Source organism: Triturus cristatus, chromosome 4_1, assembly GCF_964204655.1.
Source record: "Triturus cristatus chromosome 4_1, aTriCri1.1, whole genome shotgun sequence".
NCBI lineage: Eukaryota > Metazoa > Chordata > Amphibia > Caudata > Salamandridae > Triturus > Triturus cristatus.
Window position 1 is genome coordinate 930,019,023 of NC_140585.1, and position 19,024 is coordinate 930,038,046.

At 41.0% G+C, this 19,024-nt stretch overlaps 1 protein-coding gene across 2 annotated transcripts in view; it reads left to right on the forward strand.

Annotated features, from left to right (window-relative positions):
* The window catches only part of SHANK3 (SH3 and multiple ankyrin repeat domains 3), a 2,151,740-nt gene that overhangs the window by 2,030,367 nt on the left and 102,349 nt on the right, over window positions 1-19,024 (forward strand). For both annotated transcript variants that reach the window (XM_085653773.1, XM_085653774.1), the window contains one exon: window positions 12,289-12,394. In XM_085653773.1, coding sequence (XP_085509899.1) covers window positions 12,289-12,394 — 106 coding nt within the window. The remainder of the gene's footprint in view (window positions 1-12,288; window positions 12,395-19,024) is intronic.

Sequence of the window (19,024 nt, forward strand, 5' to 3'; positions counted from 1 at the left end):
CCTACGAAAAGACAAAAGGCCTGGGGCCGTTTTAAGGGGAAAAGGAAGCTCATTCCAGGCATTAGAAGCACAAAGAGTAAAGCTCCTACCGCCCAATTAAGTTTTCTGACTTTAGGGATATGCACTAGTTTGGCACTGGCAGAACGAAGTAATCTGCCCGGAACATTCCAATGAAATTGCTGCTTGAGGAATTCCAGGCCGATACCATTAACGGCCTTAAAAACCATGCAGAGGGCTTTAAAACAGACTCTTTGTTTTATCGACAGCCAATGTAGTTTCCTAAGTTCTCCCTTTACTGATGCAAATTTAGAAGTACTGGTCAGCAGTCTGGCTGCTGCGTTTTGGACCAACTGAAGCCTATACATATGCTGTTTTTGTATGTTCAAATAGCGATTGAGTTCCCAGCTATTTCAGCAGTACTGATGGAATTAGAGGAATGGAAGGAAACGTATAAAGCAATGTCCTTGATCAAACTAGCATTGCCCAGTGAACCTAGCTCCTATTTGCTGGAGGTGAAGCTAGGGCATATGGTGTTTTTGAATGCGGCAAACAGATCTATGCTTGAGACGGCATAACACACTTGATTGTCTAACACCCATTTATGAATTTCCATGTAGAATCAGCTGGGGAAATCTACTGGTCGTTTCTGGCTTCCTGGTAGGTGAATAACTTTTATGGAGATGTTTTTGTGCCAAGGGTCATTAGCAATGATAGAGGTCTGGATATGGTTCCTCCCTGTTTGTTTAGGTGGTGCACTGCAGTTGTGTTGTTTGTTTGCAACAGAATACGATCTGAAGTCAATTCAGGCAGGAACAACTTTAGCACTAGATGAATCACTCTGAGCTTCAGTAAGTTGATGTATTAAGAACTCTCATTCATTGAGCATCACCTTAGGACAGATTGATTACCAGGGTGAACTCTATCAGGTGAATAATGAGGCATCCATCACTAAGGTCCGAAATGGTAGTGTGCATTGGAATAGAACACTCAAAGGTTGCTGCTTTATGTCACCATAGGAGTGACTTTGTTGCCACTTGAGTCAATTTCAGTTTGTCATCCAAGATTTCCATTCATTGTGACCACTGATCTTGTAGGCGTTGCTGAAGAAGGTTGATACAACCTTGAACAGCCACTAAAAATGAATAGATATGTTATTATGTGAGCTTGTGTCAAGACTGACTTTGGATGATTGATCGTCAGCCAAAACCGATGACATTAGTCCACAGTACCACAAATATCTTTTTTTCAGGTTTGTTTGATTTTATGAGCTTATCGTCATGGTTTGCTACTACTGCCATGCATTTGGAGAATGTCCAAGGTGCATACTCAAGACTGAAAAGTAAAAAAACATCCTGGAAATTCTTCTTTCCCTTTAAAAATCGAAGACTTCCCATCTTTCTTAGATGTAGGGATGTGGAAAAATGTGTCCTGGAGATCTATTGAGCACATCCAGTTTCCTTTACTGAATTGACAAAAGATTGGATGAAGCACCAGCATGCAGACTTTTCCCTTTTTATGCATTTGTTGGCAAAAGGAACGTCTAAGATGGGTATATGGTCTGACCTGGGCACTTACTTCCTTATGAAGAAATATCTTGAATAGATTCCTTCTCCCTTTGATGGCAGGGTAAAGGTTCAGTTGCCCTCTTGTTTAGCAGTGAAGAAGTCTTCTTTCACACTTTTGGGAAGGCCGTGTTTTTTTTTTTAACTGATGCAGGTGAAATTGAAGGCGGAGGTGTTTTGAAACTAAGAGAATATCTAGCTTGCACAGTAGAGGGCACCCACCTCTCCCATGTAATTTTTTCTGCCACTCTCATAGATGCTGAGCCATGCACCCTCTTGCCGGGGTACAGTATGGGGAGGCGGGGGGAAAGTCATTGTTTTGAGTTCGATGTTGGTTGTCCAGATGAATTTCCCAGAGGATGGAGCCCAGCATACTTGAACTTGGGGCCGACTTTCTAATGTTATGAGTAAATCTATCAATACAGCTGTTGCTGGCGCTGATGGTATGGTAACAAGAAGATTAAACCCTATACTTGCTGCAATAATGATGGTTTGTACCAGTAGCTTGTTTTGTAGAATCTTTTGTGTTCTTCTAGACCTACCGCTTTTGGGGTATCTGCTTTCTGTCTTAATACACAGCTTTTTGTCCTGCATGTGCTGAGCAAAGAGGTTGTTATCAATGAATGGCAGATTTATATCCTTCAGCTGAGCATCCATCCACAGGGAATTAAGTTAATACCATGATGGCCCTCACAGTATAATTACATAGGAACTATTTGGAAACACTCTGTGATGGCTGCTCTAATGGCTGAGTTTGATTGCAACCAACCTTCCTGCACAACCTCCGAAAAATCTTGTTTGCGATCATTTGGAAGTTCATCCACTCTCTCCTGCAATGTCTCCCCTAGCGAGCGATCATATTGTCTCAGAAGCAATGTAACACCCGTGGATTAAGTGCTATGGAGACCAATCTGCAAACATTTTTCCCACCAGCTTACATTCTCTTGCTCATTCTATTCAGAGAAGCAGATGTTTCCAATCCTGAAGCTTCTTTTATGAACAGCAGGCACAATGACAGGCTGGGTTCTGTTTGTGCGGTTTATTTTTCTTTAGTAGCCGCAAACTGACTACTTTTGCCATGGCCAGTGTGACAAATTTTGCTTCTGCCCTTTCAGCCAGCCTGGCACGAAAGGGAGAAGAGGTCCAAGCATTGTTCTGGGTTGGAGTATCTGCATATTGACAGATACAACTGTCTGAGGTGATTCAGAGGGGCTATTAAGCATGCATGCTTCTCTAGCCAAGACCTCCCGGACGGTGAATGGTGCCATCCATTGGAGACACTATAGATGGTATGCTGGTTATGGTTGTGGGTATGTATGATGAATTTGAATCTCAGCCACCTGATGATCTGTCAAGTGTTTGAGATAGCATCCTTTAATGACTGTGCTCTCAGGTGGATGATCTTCCATAGACGCCTGAGGCACGTGAGGTGGAGATTGAGGTGCTTCATCTGGTCTTTGCTTTCTCAATACGGAGTTTTCTTTCCTTATGGGAGACATTGCTATGTACCTGGAAACCATAACCTCGGAACGAGGTAAAGTTGGTTTGTTAAATAACTTAGAGGAATCCCTAACGGCTCCTCAAGTGGAATAACAAAGACAAGAGGCTGTAATTATGCAGGACAACCCAGGTTGGAAGGCAAGAGTTTTAAAATCTTTCTAGGAGACCTTCTTCTACAGTGGAGTGTCTTGAAGTCGGTCTCCACACCGCCAATCTGCATGCTCCTTGATTCTCCCTGTGTAGGAGTCCTTTGGAGTCACACGTCGGCGTCCTAGTGGAAGAAAATGCTTCCCTGGAGCCTTTGACTTTCTTCTTTCTGTCCTTTCCGAGCATGCCCTCCAATTTCCCTCTCAATCTGATGCCTTCTTATCTTTGAGGGTACTTTTGGATATTTAACAACGGAATTCACATTATTTAGTGTACTGAGAGGCTGGAAGGCACACCACTCAGATCTTGTGAGGGTCAGAGGCTGCATTCTTTCAGCCACAAGGACAGTTCTCAAATCTTGATGGCATCCTGACTGGAAAAAGTTGGCTAAAAAAACAAATAAACCCTGATTCTGCCTCATAGGTATGGAAAGCATCACATAATGATAAAAAAAAGATGAATAACACCACTAGCGTTCCAAGGTCCACTCTCACGATCTGCAAAAAAGAACTGATTCTGAGAGGCAACCGCCAATACACGGTTATTATGGGATTAGAAACCTCTGTAGTCTTAAATGTACAGGCTGCCTTTTTTCTTTTAGTGCTAATGTTAAGCCTCCTCTCTCCATTAATTGTTAACAACATAAACAGTGTTTTTTAGGTCAGATGCAGCAGTATAATTTTTGGAAGATGGTTGGATTTTAATCTTATTATTTCCAGGAACAAAATGGCTAGGGATAGACTGTGAAAGGTGGTATATACCATTAGTTATGGGAAATTTAGTCAAGTTTATAATTATCAATAAAGAGCGTATGATGCAGAAGCCATAGAACCTGCACATACTAGTGGCATAAATGGCCATGGCAGTGTGGAGCCAAGACCCAGGTGTGGAGTTGGTGTTCAGAACGGAGGGCCAGAGAGTGCTACCATAAGGTGACACACTTTTGACATGGGTATTTCCCTACTCACACTCAGCGATTCCATTCACGACAGATGTTGGTGGAGGAACCTGGTGCAGGTAGGTGGCCTGAGCAGGAGACATATTCTGTGTTATGTTCCTAATGATCATCATCACGTAACAGGGATGCGCTTCACATACCAAGGGTTTCGGGCACCACCATGCTAAGCCTCATCATGGCATTGATGCTTATACTATGCAAGGAACTGACACCATTATGCCAGCTGCAACAAGATGCCGGTGTGGGCGTCACCATTCAATGAATGGCCTAAAACACCATGAATTCCACAATTATGTTAGGAATCGGCACCATTACTCTACAAATGCCCACAGTATGTCAGTAATTACCATCATTAAGCCAGTGGTGGGACCCATCAAGCAACACGTGGTCCTCACTTACAGGAGCAGGGCACCAGATGCAATAGGTGGCTTGAAATGTTAGTGGTCTAGTCACAGTGACCACTGGGAGAGACTCTGTCAGACCGAGGGACTTTAACACCAGGCATTCACACAGTCTGTTATATATACAAGGCCACAGCAGCTTAAGTAGCAATTTTCGGAAGATCTTAAAAGGTTCTAAAAACGCTTCTACCTTTGTTAATACTAAAGTTCATCTTCCTAGCTGAGGCTCAGGAGCATTAGGATAACAATAATAATAATAATAATAATAGTACCTTGTTTCTATCTACTGCTTCAGACTCCAATTGTGGCAGTATGTATCAAAGTAGACTTTTAAAAGGACAACTACATTAAAATCGAGTTGAAATTGTCCAGGTAATAATGTCATATCCTTCATGAAAATGTAAAGGTTTTTTTCATACTTGTACTCTTTCATTTCTCTAAATGTTTACTAATAACCCCTTAACAATTCTCATCCCATAACCCTTGAATCCTCAAACTCCCCCTTGATTCTAACCTTCCTTGAACCCTAAAAATCATTTTATCATTTAATGCTACCCTTCCCTGAAACATAAAAGCCCTAACTTCTCCTTAATGCTACCAATCCCTCAACCCTACCAAACCCTAACTAACCCTTAATCCTACCCTTCCTGAACCCCAATGACCTCATGGTACCCCTTAAAGCACTCTGCTTTTCCCCCTAAACACCCCTTAATGCTACCCTTCCCTAAACCCTGAAAACTCCTTACGATCCCATAATGCTACCCTTCCTTGAAACTAAAAACCTCTTACTTCCTCTTATTGCTAGCCTTCCCTGAACCCTAACAATCCATTACTACGCATAAACATTACCCTTCCCTGAAACCTGTTACCAAATTTGGGATGTATGACGTTACAACGCACACTTTTACAACGCATGCACTTACAACGCATTTTTTACAACGCATAATCCATTACAACGCATGACATTACAACGCATGACACTACAACGCATTTTTAAAAAATACCTTTACAACGCATTACCATTACAACGCATACTACCTTTACAACGCATACCATTACAACGCATAATATTAAATTACATTTAAGGTAAGTATTAGATAGTATAGGGGTAAAAATTACTATTCTAACTCCAGGGGGTGCAACAGTAGGGTAAGTGTTGGATAGTATAGGGGTAAAAATTACTATTCTAACTCCAGGGGGTGCAACAGTAGGGTAAGTGTTGGATAGTGTAGGGGTAAAAATTACTATTCTAACTCCAGGGGGTGCAACAGTAGGGTAAGTGTTGGATAGTGTAGGGGTAAAAATTACTATTCTAACTCCAGGGGGTGCAACAGTAGGGTAAGTGTTGGATAGTATAGGGGTAAAAATTACTATTCTAACTCCAGGGGGTGCAACAGTAGGGTAAGTGTTGGATGGTATAGGGGTAAAAATTACTATTCTAACTCCAGGGGGTGCATCAGTAGGGTAAGTGTTGGATAGTATAGGGGTAAAAATTACTATTCTAACTCCAGGGGGTGCAACAGTAGGGTAAGTGTTGGATAGTATAGGGGTAAAAATTACTATTCTAACTCCAGGGGGTGCATCAGTAGGGTAAGTGTTGGATAGTATAGGGGTAAAAATTACTATTCTAACTCCAGGGGGTGCATCAGTAGGGTAAGTGTTGGATAGTATAGGGGTAAAAATTACTATTCTAACTCCAGGGGGTGCATCAGTAGGGTAAGTGTTGGATAGTATAGGGGTAAAAATTACTATTCTAACTCCAGGGGGGGCATCAGTAGGGTAAATGTTGGATAGTATAGGGGTAAAAATTACTATTCTAACTCCAGGGGGTGCATCAGTAGGGTAAGTGTTGGATAGTATAGTGTAATATTATGCGTTGTAATGGTATGCGTTGTAATGGTAGTATGCGTTGTAATGGAATGCGTTGTAAAGGTAGTTTTTAAAAATGCGTTGTAGTGTCATGCGTTGTAATGTCATGCGTTGTAATGGATTATGCGTTGTAAAAAATGCGTTGTAATGGTAGTGCGTTGTAAAAGTTGCGTTGTAAAGGTTGTTCCCCCCAAATTTGAAGAGAACTCTACTACAGCTAGGTATTAAAGGCCTTCCAGGGGCAAGCGCAATAGAGCTCGGATTTTCTGCAATGTCATCGGAAGTGCATTCCACAATTTAGCATCAAAGACCTACAGGCTAGTCGCCCCCAAATTAAATCTCGGTACCACCACCAGAGAAGTATAAGTGGACTGAAGAGTGCGACTAGGAACATAGCGAGTAAACTTTTTTCAAAGGCAGATGGGCTCTGTATCATAGAAGGCTATATGAACAATGCACAGGGATTCGAAACTAATTCCTTTTGGTCGCTGATAACCAGTGTAATGAGTCCAGTGCACCCACACAAATTACATTACAATAGTCCAGGTGACTCAGAATAGTCGTCTGGACTACCACTGGTTGCAGAGTGTGCGAGATGCAGAAGAATGTTCCTCAACACACGTTAAGCAGAAAAAAACAGGTGAAGGACAAATGATTTGCCTGTTTCACTAGAGACAAATCAGTCTCCAAATAGAAACTTGGGGGCATATTAACAAGGAACAGGGAAAATTAACGCTAAGGGCGCTTAGCGTTACTTTTTTTTAACGCCCGCTATCGCTGGATAATATCGCCTTGTTATCACGTTATTAACAACGCTAACCGCCTAGGCGATAAAAAATCCAGCGATAGCGGCATTTTGGGAGGTTATCGCTGGTAATGCAGCGATAATACTACAAGGATAGGGATATCCTTGTTGATAGCCCATGGTGGACTTAGCCATGTAATCCACCTACCATTGGATTACATGGCTAAGTCTGAAAATTAGCATACGTAAAAAAGCAGCGTTAACCGTGGTTAGCGCTGCTTTTTTGTCTCTAACAGGGTTAGCGTGAAGTTTGATAATAGGAGAAGTGTCGCTTAGCGACATTTCTCCTATTATTTTGCTCTGGAACGCCCACTTTGCATCTCATTAGAGATGCAAAGGGAAGCGTAGTGAAAAAGGGTGCTAACATGCGATTTTGCATGTTAGCACCCTGTTGTTGATAGGGCGATATTTTTATCTCCGCTTCTTTGGCTTTTAAAGCCAAAAAAGCGGAGATAAAGCCCTTGTTAATATGCCCCTAAGATTCCTCACCATACCTACCAGACGGAGGTTTAGACGAAGACGGAGGTCAAAAATCAGAAGGTACAGATCAGGCAGAGTGATTGCTACAAATCCACAACACTGTAGTTTTATGTGAGTTAGATTTCAAATGTGCTTCATCCAGATGGTGACTGCAGACATACACTAGTGAAAAGCCTTCAGGTGGATAATCTGCAACCGATCCATAGCTATAAATCAGTTGCATATCATCTGTATACTTGATACAATCACGACAAAATCATCTGACAAGTTTGGCCAGCAGACAAATCTAAAAATTGAAGAGGTTGGGACTAACTGTCGACCACTGAGGCACACCTTGGCTCAATGTCTTGAATTCCGATAAAAAAAGAGGCAAGCCTAACATCTACCCTTCAAATAGAATTCATACCATTGTAATGCTGACCCATAAATCCCTGCTTCCGTCAGTCTGGTCAGCAAAATGGAATGCAAGCTGTATCAAATGTGGCAAACAGGTCCAGTAGCAGCAAGACCATAAGATATGTATCCTTTGTCGGCCGGCATTATAAGGTCATCAAGAACGGAGACCAGCAATGATTCTGTGATGTGTGCCAGACGAAAACCAGACTGTACAGGCTGTAGAATCTGATGTTGCTCCAAAAAATCTAAGATCCGTCTGTTAACGTGCTTGTCAAGGATTTTTATTGAGCAAGGCAATAATGAAATCCGCCGAAAGTTGGAAAGAACCATCTGGTCAGCATTAGTTTTTTGTTTTTTACGCAAAAGAACAATCAAAGACTTTTCCCATTCCTCTAGTACCCAAGCGTTGGTAAAGGAGCTATCGAATGTATCCAAAAGTGGTTCAGCTAGCTCCAAAAAGGATTCTTTTTTTTGTGGACAGGGTCCATGGGAGAGTCAGAGACGTGGTGGTACTGACAATTTCTTTAAACTCTTCTACAGAGAGGAAAACCAATTGCTCTAGGCAAGGGGCTGCCGGTACAATTCCAACAGACATTAAAGGGTCAGGTTGTCACTAGAGGCCCCCAGTTCAGACACGCTAAGAATCGGAAGGGAAACCGCCTCTATCTCCCTATTTCAGATCTAAAACCTGATGCTGAGTATACAAAAGAGTTGCATACAGCAATGATTTTATCCACGAAATAGTTTTGCAACTCATCAGCATGTCCCTGAGAATATCAGTGCTTATAGGGATGACATTATTGAAAACATTTCTTTAGAGGAATTCTGAGGGCCGTAATCATTTTAGCCTTTGCTTTTGTCGAGTGTACCATTCTTTTATGAATTACGAGCAATCCTTAGCTCTGTTTTGGCAGTTGGGGAGTAATCCACGCACCAGGCTATTTCCAGCTTCTTACAGCCACAATTGGCCTTTTTAAAAGAGGCGATGTGCCAAGGGAGTAGATGGTCTTTCATACCTGTCTGCAACCTTCTTGCAGCACTGTTTCAAGGGCCAAATTGAGCCACTGAACATAACTTCTATAACTATCCGCCATATAGCCGTATTTTGGACACGTGCATTTGACGCAAGTCTGTCTGTAAATTTTGGAATGAATAGTTTGCCCCAGGGATCTTTCAAATGGAGACTATTAGATCTAGACTGACCAGGGTCCTCATTAATACATGACATTAAAGTTGATCAGATAACGATCTGACCAAAGCTGTGATAAGAAGTTCTGCATTTTTCTTCTTGGGCCAAACGTTAGATCCAACATATGGCCGCTATGATGGGGGACCCCAAATGAATGGAACCCTAAAAGCCACTTACTAGCTTTGCACTACATATCCCTGAGCCTAATAATCTTACTTCCCCTTATTGCCACGCTTCCCAGAACCCTAAAAACGAACCCTAAAAAAATGACCCCTTAACACTACCCTTCCATATGCCCTAAAAACCCCTTACTATCCCTTTATGCTACCTATTCCTGAACACTAAAAACCACCAATCATCCCTTACAGGTTAGTTAGGGGCTTTTAGGATTCAGGAAGGGTAGCATTAACACAACCCATCTCTGAACCTTGTCAACCTCTTGCTACCACCTTAATGCTGCCCTTCCCGGAAACATTCATTTTTTATATATTCCCCCACCCCCTTCCACACCTCACTGTAAATGCTTTCCTCTACTTTTGAGGGGGATCCCCCGGCCCTGCTCCAGGACACTTACCTTTACCCTATAATGAATAGAAATGTTCGATTATTTTGTATGCACTATTTATTTCATTCTATTTTTTCAGCAGACAACATTTTTGACACACTTTTGCAGTGTACTTTTTTCCTATGATATTTTCATTGCAAACCACAATTGTGGCCTCTGTCAGCGCTGAAAACAAAGCACCTCGGAAAGACGTTAGCCTGAGTTGGCTTTGGGCTTTGCTGGGTGCAATTTGGTGACTTGCAGGCCACAGTATATGTCAGCAGTAAGCAGTTAACTCACAGAGCCACCCTGTTGTATTTTCGAAAAGATTTTCTTCACAAAAAGGAAAGTAGGTGAACGAAACCACCTTCCAATATGGATTTTTGGTGCACACTTAGTAAATGCATTCAGGAGGGGATGGGATAGACTCAGGCGGATAGTCAGGTTTAAATGAAAAATGTACTTGTTTTGGTAGAGACTATCTAACCACAGATTCCTCGCGTTAGAATATTCCCCAGGCACCTGACTCGATCAGTAAAATTTTGAGTAGTATCTTTGTGCACAGGTAGGTGGCGTTGTTAGGCTCTGGTTCAGCTGAGTTGGAAGTGATGTCTCAGTGCCTACATAGACACCACCCCCGCTTGCTGGCATCAGTTTCTTTTGTGACTATTTCTGCACTAAAAAATGTGGAGCAACATAAAAACCAATGTTTTTTTCTGACCAGTGTGTAGAGTCTAACAGGATCCTTTGGGTGAAGGTGACAGGTTGCACATCGGGGTGGATGGGAGAGTCGGTGAGCAATCTGTGGTTAGAAAGAGTCTCTTCCAGAAAAAACATTACAGAAGGTAAGTAACTTGTGCTTCTGATAGAGACTTTTAACTGCAGATTCCTTACCACAGAATATATACCCAAACAATACCTCCCTGGCAGTGGGTCTGCATACTGGCTGAGACCAAATAGTCCAGGAGGGTCGAACGGGCGAAATGCCCATCATAGACGACCGGACTATCCTTTGAGTAGTGCTTCATGAACGTGTGGAGTGATGCTCACATGGCAGATGTTCAGGACAGGTACCCTCGCCACTACTAAAGCAGTAGTGGCGATCTTGGCCCAGGTGGAATAAGTCCATCAGCCCTCAGGGGTTTGCCTTGTTGTCAATGTGCCATAGATTGTTATGCAGATTACTATCCATCGGGAGATGGTCTATTTCTGCACAGCCTTACCCTTCCTCGCTCTGGCAAACCCAGTGGTCTTTGGTGCGAACCATATAGAAGGAGAGAGCTATCATAGGGTCCAAATAATGGAGTCTCTCCTCCTTCTTGGAAGGATGAGGCTGAGCATAGAATGCAGGCACAGTAATGCTCTGGCCAATATGAAAGGGAATGACTTTCTTCAGGAGTAAAGAGGCACACAATCCAAGTATACCCTTGTCCGGGAAGAGGTTGGTGTTTGAAGGGTGAAGCAACAGAGCATGAAGCTCTCTGACCCCCCTAGTCGATATAATGCCCACCAGAAAAACCGCCTAGAAGCATGAGGTTGAGAGGGGAAGTCAGAGAATGCTTCGTCGAGTTTTTGTGCTTCTTCGACGAGGAGGTCTTGGAGTGGAAAGACAATCATCCACGGAAATGGCTCCTGGAGGGCCTCCAGATCTTCCGCGTGAACGAGACCAAGAACTGCTCAGAGCCTTCTTTCGCAGCACTGCTAGGAACTTCATCGCCCACTTACGAATCTCCTTCTGGTGCATCGACTTGCATTCAGCGCTGGCCTAGAGTTCAGGTTCCGACCCCAAGCATCAGAAATAGACCAAGTGGGGATCGAACACAGACATCTGCCTGTGACAATTCCCACAAGGCTTGAACCCTGAAGGTTTTGCAGGGGACATTTCCATAGCACACTGGAGCGAAAGCTCAAAACATTTTGATAAAAGTAAAAAAAAGTTGGTCAAAAATTGACAGAGGTACCTCTTTGGATCCGCGCTCTTGGCCCAGAAAAAAAGGAACTGATGTCAGCGTGCTGGGGTGGTGGCTATATACGCACCTCAACATCACTCTTGATGCAGACGAAGAGAACACGGAGCTGAACGACACCAACTACCGGCACACAGACGTACTGCTCAAGATTTTCTGGATCCAGTCTCACGCGGGGGAATAGTCTAAGGTGGGGATTATTCTAAAGTGAGGAATCTGCAGTTTTTAGAAATCGCCATCAGAAACCAAAGACAAATATTGAAAGTTAGGAGTCGATGTTACTGTAGCAGGTGGATTTACTGGCAGAAACAATGGTGTGGGTGGTCCTTAAATATTGTTGTATTGGGTGTATATCGATGTACCTGAATAGGATATCTATATGTTAACCTTAACCTTATTCACTGCTTTGGCTGAGAATGCATAACTAACAAAAACTCATACTGAGCGCTTTCTTTTTTCTCTGCATTTAGTCGCTGTTTGAACGCCAGGGTTTGGCCGCTCATTCCGGATACCTCACAGGAAGCGAGACGCCGCACATCTCATTACCCAAAGGAATGTCCCGAACAAAATCTGTCGGTAAGGCCATAGAAGCTTCAATTGGCAAGTGTGTACCCTGTCCACTACCGGGTAGCTTTTCTCTAAAAGAATATCTTTCGGGTCCAAAATACTTTTGAAGGGCTGGATAACCTTTGACTGTAAAGGAACTGATTTCATAGAATGGATGGTCTTTTAAACTGCCTTATTTTAACAAAGATATGTCCAAGGGATGTGGCTGAATACAACAGTTGTGAGATTCAAGTCACCATTCTGATCGTGGTAGGTATGTCAGAGACTATGAACTTATTGGGAGGCACTGAAGATTTAACGAGGTTTCTGTAGTCCCTGTAAGTCATCTGGTTCTAAAGTAAAAATATTATGTCACTGAGGGCACCTAACACTTGGCTTATTTGGAGCCAATACCCCGCAGTTCAGAATTTAAAGTGTGCAATAAATAGCACCTCTTAAGAACTTTACCCTTTGCAAAGAGGAATAACATGCTGATTTCAATGGTTTCGGGACCCAAATCGTCATGTTCTGCCATTTACTGGGCCTTCTCATTCAGTAAATCTCTAGAGGTTTTACCTGCTGATATTTTCATATGGATATTTACCTCTGAAAAGTCCAATCCACTCGTAATTGTGGCACCTCTGCAGCTACCGCAATTCAGCACAGCACTCGTAATCGAGGCATTCGTCTAATGTCGTGTTTCTCTGTTTGATGGTAACTCAATGCTGAAGCAAGATTTTAGGACCCCTTCCGTGCTCAAATCAGAACCCCGATAATATAAGCATGTTTTACCTGCTGAAATTTATCTGATGGATGCAGATTTTATTGCACCATGCACTATAAAATCTGCACATCTCATAATTTCGACATGTGTAGTCATAGCAGATACCCTATGAGTAACCTGTCACCTACTGACAGGAACTAAACTGCTTTTCAAAGACAATATTGATATGCCTTGCACATGTAAACATGACTTCGGCCCAATACTGTGCGCATATGTGCACATTCTCTCCTTTACCCTTTTTTATTAAGAAAAGAAAGCTATCAGGGTGATAGACTTCACCAGTGGCATAGGGGTTAAATGGAGGATCAAAAAACAAGAGTGTAGAGCATTTTGACTAGGACACATGTGGTCATCCTACAGGTGACTTATATGTTGGCTATCCAATATCACCAAAATATGGGTACATTCGACACAAAGAGTCAATCATAATCCAACATTCAGGATTCATCCAATAATTCATAATTCAGTCTAATGAATAGCTTTAAAAAACCCACTATCAATCGTCTCACAAAATATGGTTTGCAAAAGCGTTTTTATCACTAGAAAGAAAAAACATGTTTCATAATCATTATGCTTGTTGAGTGCTGTAAATTAAAAAGTGAAAATCCAGCCCTTAATATGGGTTGTTCCATTGGCTAACGTATATTTAAGTGATATATCATAATTAAGTACAAGGAAAATTGTGGTCAGGCACTGGTCACTTCCAGACTAGATTATGTGAATGTATTGTACCTGGGTCTGCCTGAGTATCTTCTCAACCATTTGCAGGTAGTTCAAAATGCAGCGGCGAGACTGGTTCTGATTCTAAATCCCAGGACACACATGTTCCCTCACCTCAGTGCCCGGCACTGGCTACCTGTGAGAAAGAGGATTACATTTAACTCTTTGATGCTTACTTTCAAAGCCTTACATGGCATGGGTGCTGGCTACCTCAGGAAGAGAGTATCCCATTACTCGCAATCCAGAACTCTGATGTCTTCAAAGAATGGTCTGGCCTCTGTACCCAGGATACATCGAGCTCGATCTGGTAGAAGATCCTCTTGGTTTCTGGGAGCCCAAGCCTGGAACCTGCTCCCGGCGTCCCTCAGAGCCATAACTGATCTGGCTGTTTTTAGGAAACCGCTTAAAACTTGGCTGTTCTGCAACTAAGGGCACTTGGGAAGGTAGCTAGAGACTATTAGCGCCGGGACACTCTGGCTGAGTAGCCGTGCGCTCTATAAATGCGTTTCATTCATTCATGATAAAGTTACTTACACAACTCTTCTTGATGTTTATCTTAACTAAGTTTTTAAACACTGAGGGGCGTATTTACGAGAATTGTGGAGCAAGGCGGTGCATCAAATTACCTTGCTGCGCTGCCCTGCGTCACAAGGAAAGGACAGGAATGTGCTGTATTTATCCAATACAGCGCATTCCTATCCTTTGCCTCTGCGCTGGTGCAGTTTCAGCAGTCTAACCCCTAAGCAGGCATCCTTGCACCATAGTGCAAGGGTGCCTGTGTTGTGCAGGATTGATTTTGTTCAGGAAGGGGCACCCTCTGCACAAAAACAATTCATCGAGCCGCTTTCCTCATTCTATGTGTGGTGCAGAATGCAGCAGACATAGAAAGAGGTAAAAACGGGGAGTAATAAAGATATTTCTCCTTGTTACGCCTCACCTGGGAAGGCATATTGTTTTTGGCCATTCCCAAGTTTACCAGGGTTGTATAAATCTGGGAATGCGTCAAACCATGGGATTTGCATGGAAACACCTATTGCAATGCCAATGGAACGCCTCCCTTGCGCAGAGTAATTTAATCCGCAATCTGCGCTGCGCTGCATTAATCCATATTTTTTAAAGCCACACAAAGTGGCTTTGCGTGGCTTCATAAATATGGTTTAGAGGTTTTATGTTGTGCATGTACCACATTGGGTGGTGCAAGCATGACACAAAGCCCTCCTAAATATGCCCGTGAATATCTCCATATTTGTGCACGATCCGAGACCACTATAGAGAGAACCAATTCTTCAATTCAGAAAATAAAAGCCTCTATAATCACCACATTCTATTGTTAATCTTTTAAGAAGTGTCAAACTAACTACAATTTTGGTTTTATTTGTACATTGGAAAGACGTTCATCTCTTGGAGAAGGTCAATTCTACTTTTAATTCCAATCAAAGTAAAGTACTTAAAAACTGCTGGAGAACCTGTCCAACAACAGCCCTACACTCTCATTAAACATGGGACCTGATTTAGAGAGTGGCAGTCAGGGTACTTTGTCACAAATGTGACAGAGTATCCTGTTGGCTAAACCATCATCCTGCCCACTCTATTTAGAGTTGGGTGGTCGATCATCTTTCGGTCGGCGGTTCCATTCCTGGCATCGTAGTAAAGGCATCAGACTGACTACCCAATTTAGAGCTGACGGTCTGATATTCTTTTTTTCTATCCATCACCACTAGGGAAAGCCTGGCAGTATCAAACAGAAAACAAACATAATGACTGTGTGATTAGGAACAGTTATGGTATATGTCACTGCACTCAAAGTCATTCCAAGATACAGGTGCGGTGCTGCACTGCCTGGGTTAACCGCTCCAAAGAAAACCCAACCCAATTGTCTCAAAATTGAAACAGACTTATTAGTCAAATCTCAAAATGAACAAATATTCACAAAGGGTATAAAATGTATTCTTTATCCTCATCTTGACAGATATAAGCAGAACATAGACACAGCAAACACATTTTGTCCCGAGGGCAGAGGGACTTCTTCAGAGCTGATAAAAAAAGACACATAAAAGACAATAAGCCAAGTCTAAAATCTTGAGGGGTCAATCAAATATAGCACCCATAAAACGCGCAATCATCCTAAAAACACACACGCTTAAAAACATGGTACCTATGTGGCATACTTCATCTATCTTGGGCCATAAAACCAAAAATGAGTTCAGTCCCAATCAAAAGTTAAACACCTGAAATACACAGAATTTAGTTTTTTACATTATTCCACTAATACATATTTTACAATAAATTCACATTGGCATCCTTGGTTGCATCAATCAGCAATAGATACTTCTAATCACGATCAGTAACTCATTGTCTCTCATTGTGCAATTAACATGCATACACTCATTAATATTTATCATCGACATGGCCTGAGACTATAGGCATTCAATCTAAGTAGAGACAGACGGCCATTATCCTAATCCTAAAGCAAACATAATTTGTTTAATTTAAGTTAAAAAGTACAGAAATTAATATAAGTAGCATGAATTTCGTTATTGTCTACTCCAACTGTCATGTTAAACCAACAGCCATATGGGCCTTCTTTTAACAAACACCACAAATAAAATCTAGAGGGTTCAATTATATGTGTCTTACCACATCGATTTCAATCCAAAGATGTATGTCTATATTTCATCACTATTCCTTATCAAATTTAACAACTGCAAGAGTCCCCTAAAAAAGATATTATGTTCAAAAACATGTGCATAAAAAAATTGTAATGAAATGGCATTTGCTGTTAATATGACTTCAAGAGTAACACATTTAGAGCGATTTGATTTTTGGAGTATGCTAATTTTACAGCCTCGATCGGAGTGAAAACAGTGGACACCAATCCCTACATAACTCATATCAAGTAAATATATATCGTATACCAGCAGCATCATAATATGTCTGAATATCCCAATCACTCAAGAGGGAGACAAGCAGAACAGCTATATTGCATTTATCTGAATAAATATGGTGGGTGGTAATCCCTACATGACTCATATCAAATAAATATATATTGTATAACAAAAGCATTAGGATATGTCTGGCTACCCCGAATAGTCAAGAAGCATACCAAAGGAATCCATCTCACTCCACTGACGTGTCTGGCGATTTATATATATATAAAATTAATAGTTCATTAAACACTATATCAAGCAAACATATATTGTATTCATATAAACCAGACTTGATCAGGTGACCTAGGACTAACGTTCAGAAATCCAGATTAACATGATGATATAATTCTTCTTCATGTTACTAATGCCGATAGCTACCTATGCTGACACAGCTGTTGACTTCTGTTCTAGCAGCTATTGAGATACAGAACAGCTTAAAGGTCAGCAAATGTTATATCATACATACGTGTATTGTATAAGTACTCTTTACAGAATAAAATCATAAATGAGTAAAGTGATGCATAAGACATTTTAAGTAGCCTGATAATGGCTCAAAATTATAATTAATAATCTTATCTTCTTACCTTGTATTTCCATGCAAAACAAGTTTCTGTAATCATGTGCCTAATGGGTGTTATACTGGATGCTCGGCAAATATATAAGCTTAACCCAGAAGTAGTACACTACCGACTTGGGTGCATTAACTAACGCACAGCAAAGTTGCAACCATCTTGAAAGAGTAATTAATTTTAATATCATGATTTAAATCAAGAAGACCCATGTGGTTAAGTGATCACTTGAAAAGCTGAGTATACAATATAGCCCCTTTAAAGACGCGATTACAAACACTCAGTCTGCATGGAAATACAAGGTAAAAAGATAAGATGAATAATTATAATTAATTAATCTTGCAATCTGCCTATTACTTAACTTGTTTAAGATTTTTTTCTGTAAAGAGCACTTACAAATGCAGAAGTGATTTATGTTATGGATGCAGCAGCGAAAGAAGAAAAAACAATTTTTATGACTACTCGTTCCAATATTTTTGTATTTCGCAGGCTGCTAGTTAAAGTAGCTATCCGCACAAGTAACATGGTGTTTGAGTAATTACATCACCATCTCAATGTGTTTTTTAATTTTTTAGTTTAGATCACTAAATCATCTCCGGTTGAGAGGATACCCAATACATGTTTTTAAGATAGAACGTTTGCTAAATTTTGAGCACTTTTAAACTCAATACCACCTTGAAATGTAGTCAACATCTTTGTCAATATAGGTAGCTATCTGCATAAGTAACATGGTGCAAGAAGAATTATATCACCATGTTAAGGTGGACTCCTAAACCTTAGTCCTAGGACCCCTAATCAAGTCTGGTTTAGATCATATACAATATATGTTTGCTTGATATAATGTTTATTGAATTATTCTTTCTGATTTATAAATTGCCTGATGCACCAGTTAAGTGGGAATGACTCTGTTGGTATGCTTCTTGACTGTTCAGGGTAGTCAGTCCTGATGCTTTCATTATACAAGATATATATTTTTTCGATATCTGCCATGTAGGGATTACCATCCAACGTATTTATTCAGATCAATGTAATTTAGCTGTTCTGTTGGTGTGTCTCTTGATTGTTCGGGATAGTCAGACATATCCTGACACCTTTGTTATAGGATATATTTTTATTTGATAGGAGTTATGTACGGATTGCTGTCCACTGTTTTTACTCAGATCAAAGCTGCAAAATTAGCGCACACTACAAAAATCAAATCTCTCTAAATGTGTTAGTCTTTATGCCATATTAACAGCAAATGGCAATTCATTACAATTTTGTATACACATGTTTTTGAACATAATATCTTTTTTAGGGGACTTTTGCAGTTATTACATTTGATGATGAAAACTGATGATATATAGACATACAGGTTTGGATAGAAATCGATGTGGTAAAACACATATTATCGAACCCTCTTGATTTTATTTGTGGTATTTCTCGAAAGGAAGGCCAAAATGACTGCTGGTTTAACATGATAGCTGGTGTAGACAATTCCAAAAATCATGTCGCTAATATGAATTTCTCTACTTTTTAACTTAAATGAAACAAATTATGCTTGCTTTAGGATTAGGATAATGACATTTTGTCTCTACTTAGATTGAATGTCTATAATTCAGGCCATGTTGGTGATAAATATTAATGAGTTTATGCATGTTAATTGCACAATGAGAGACAA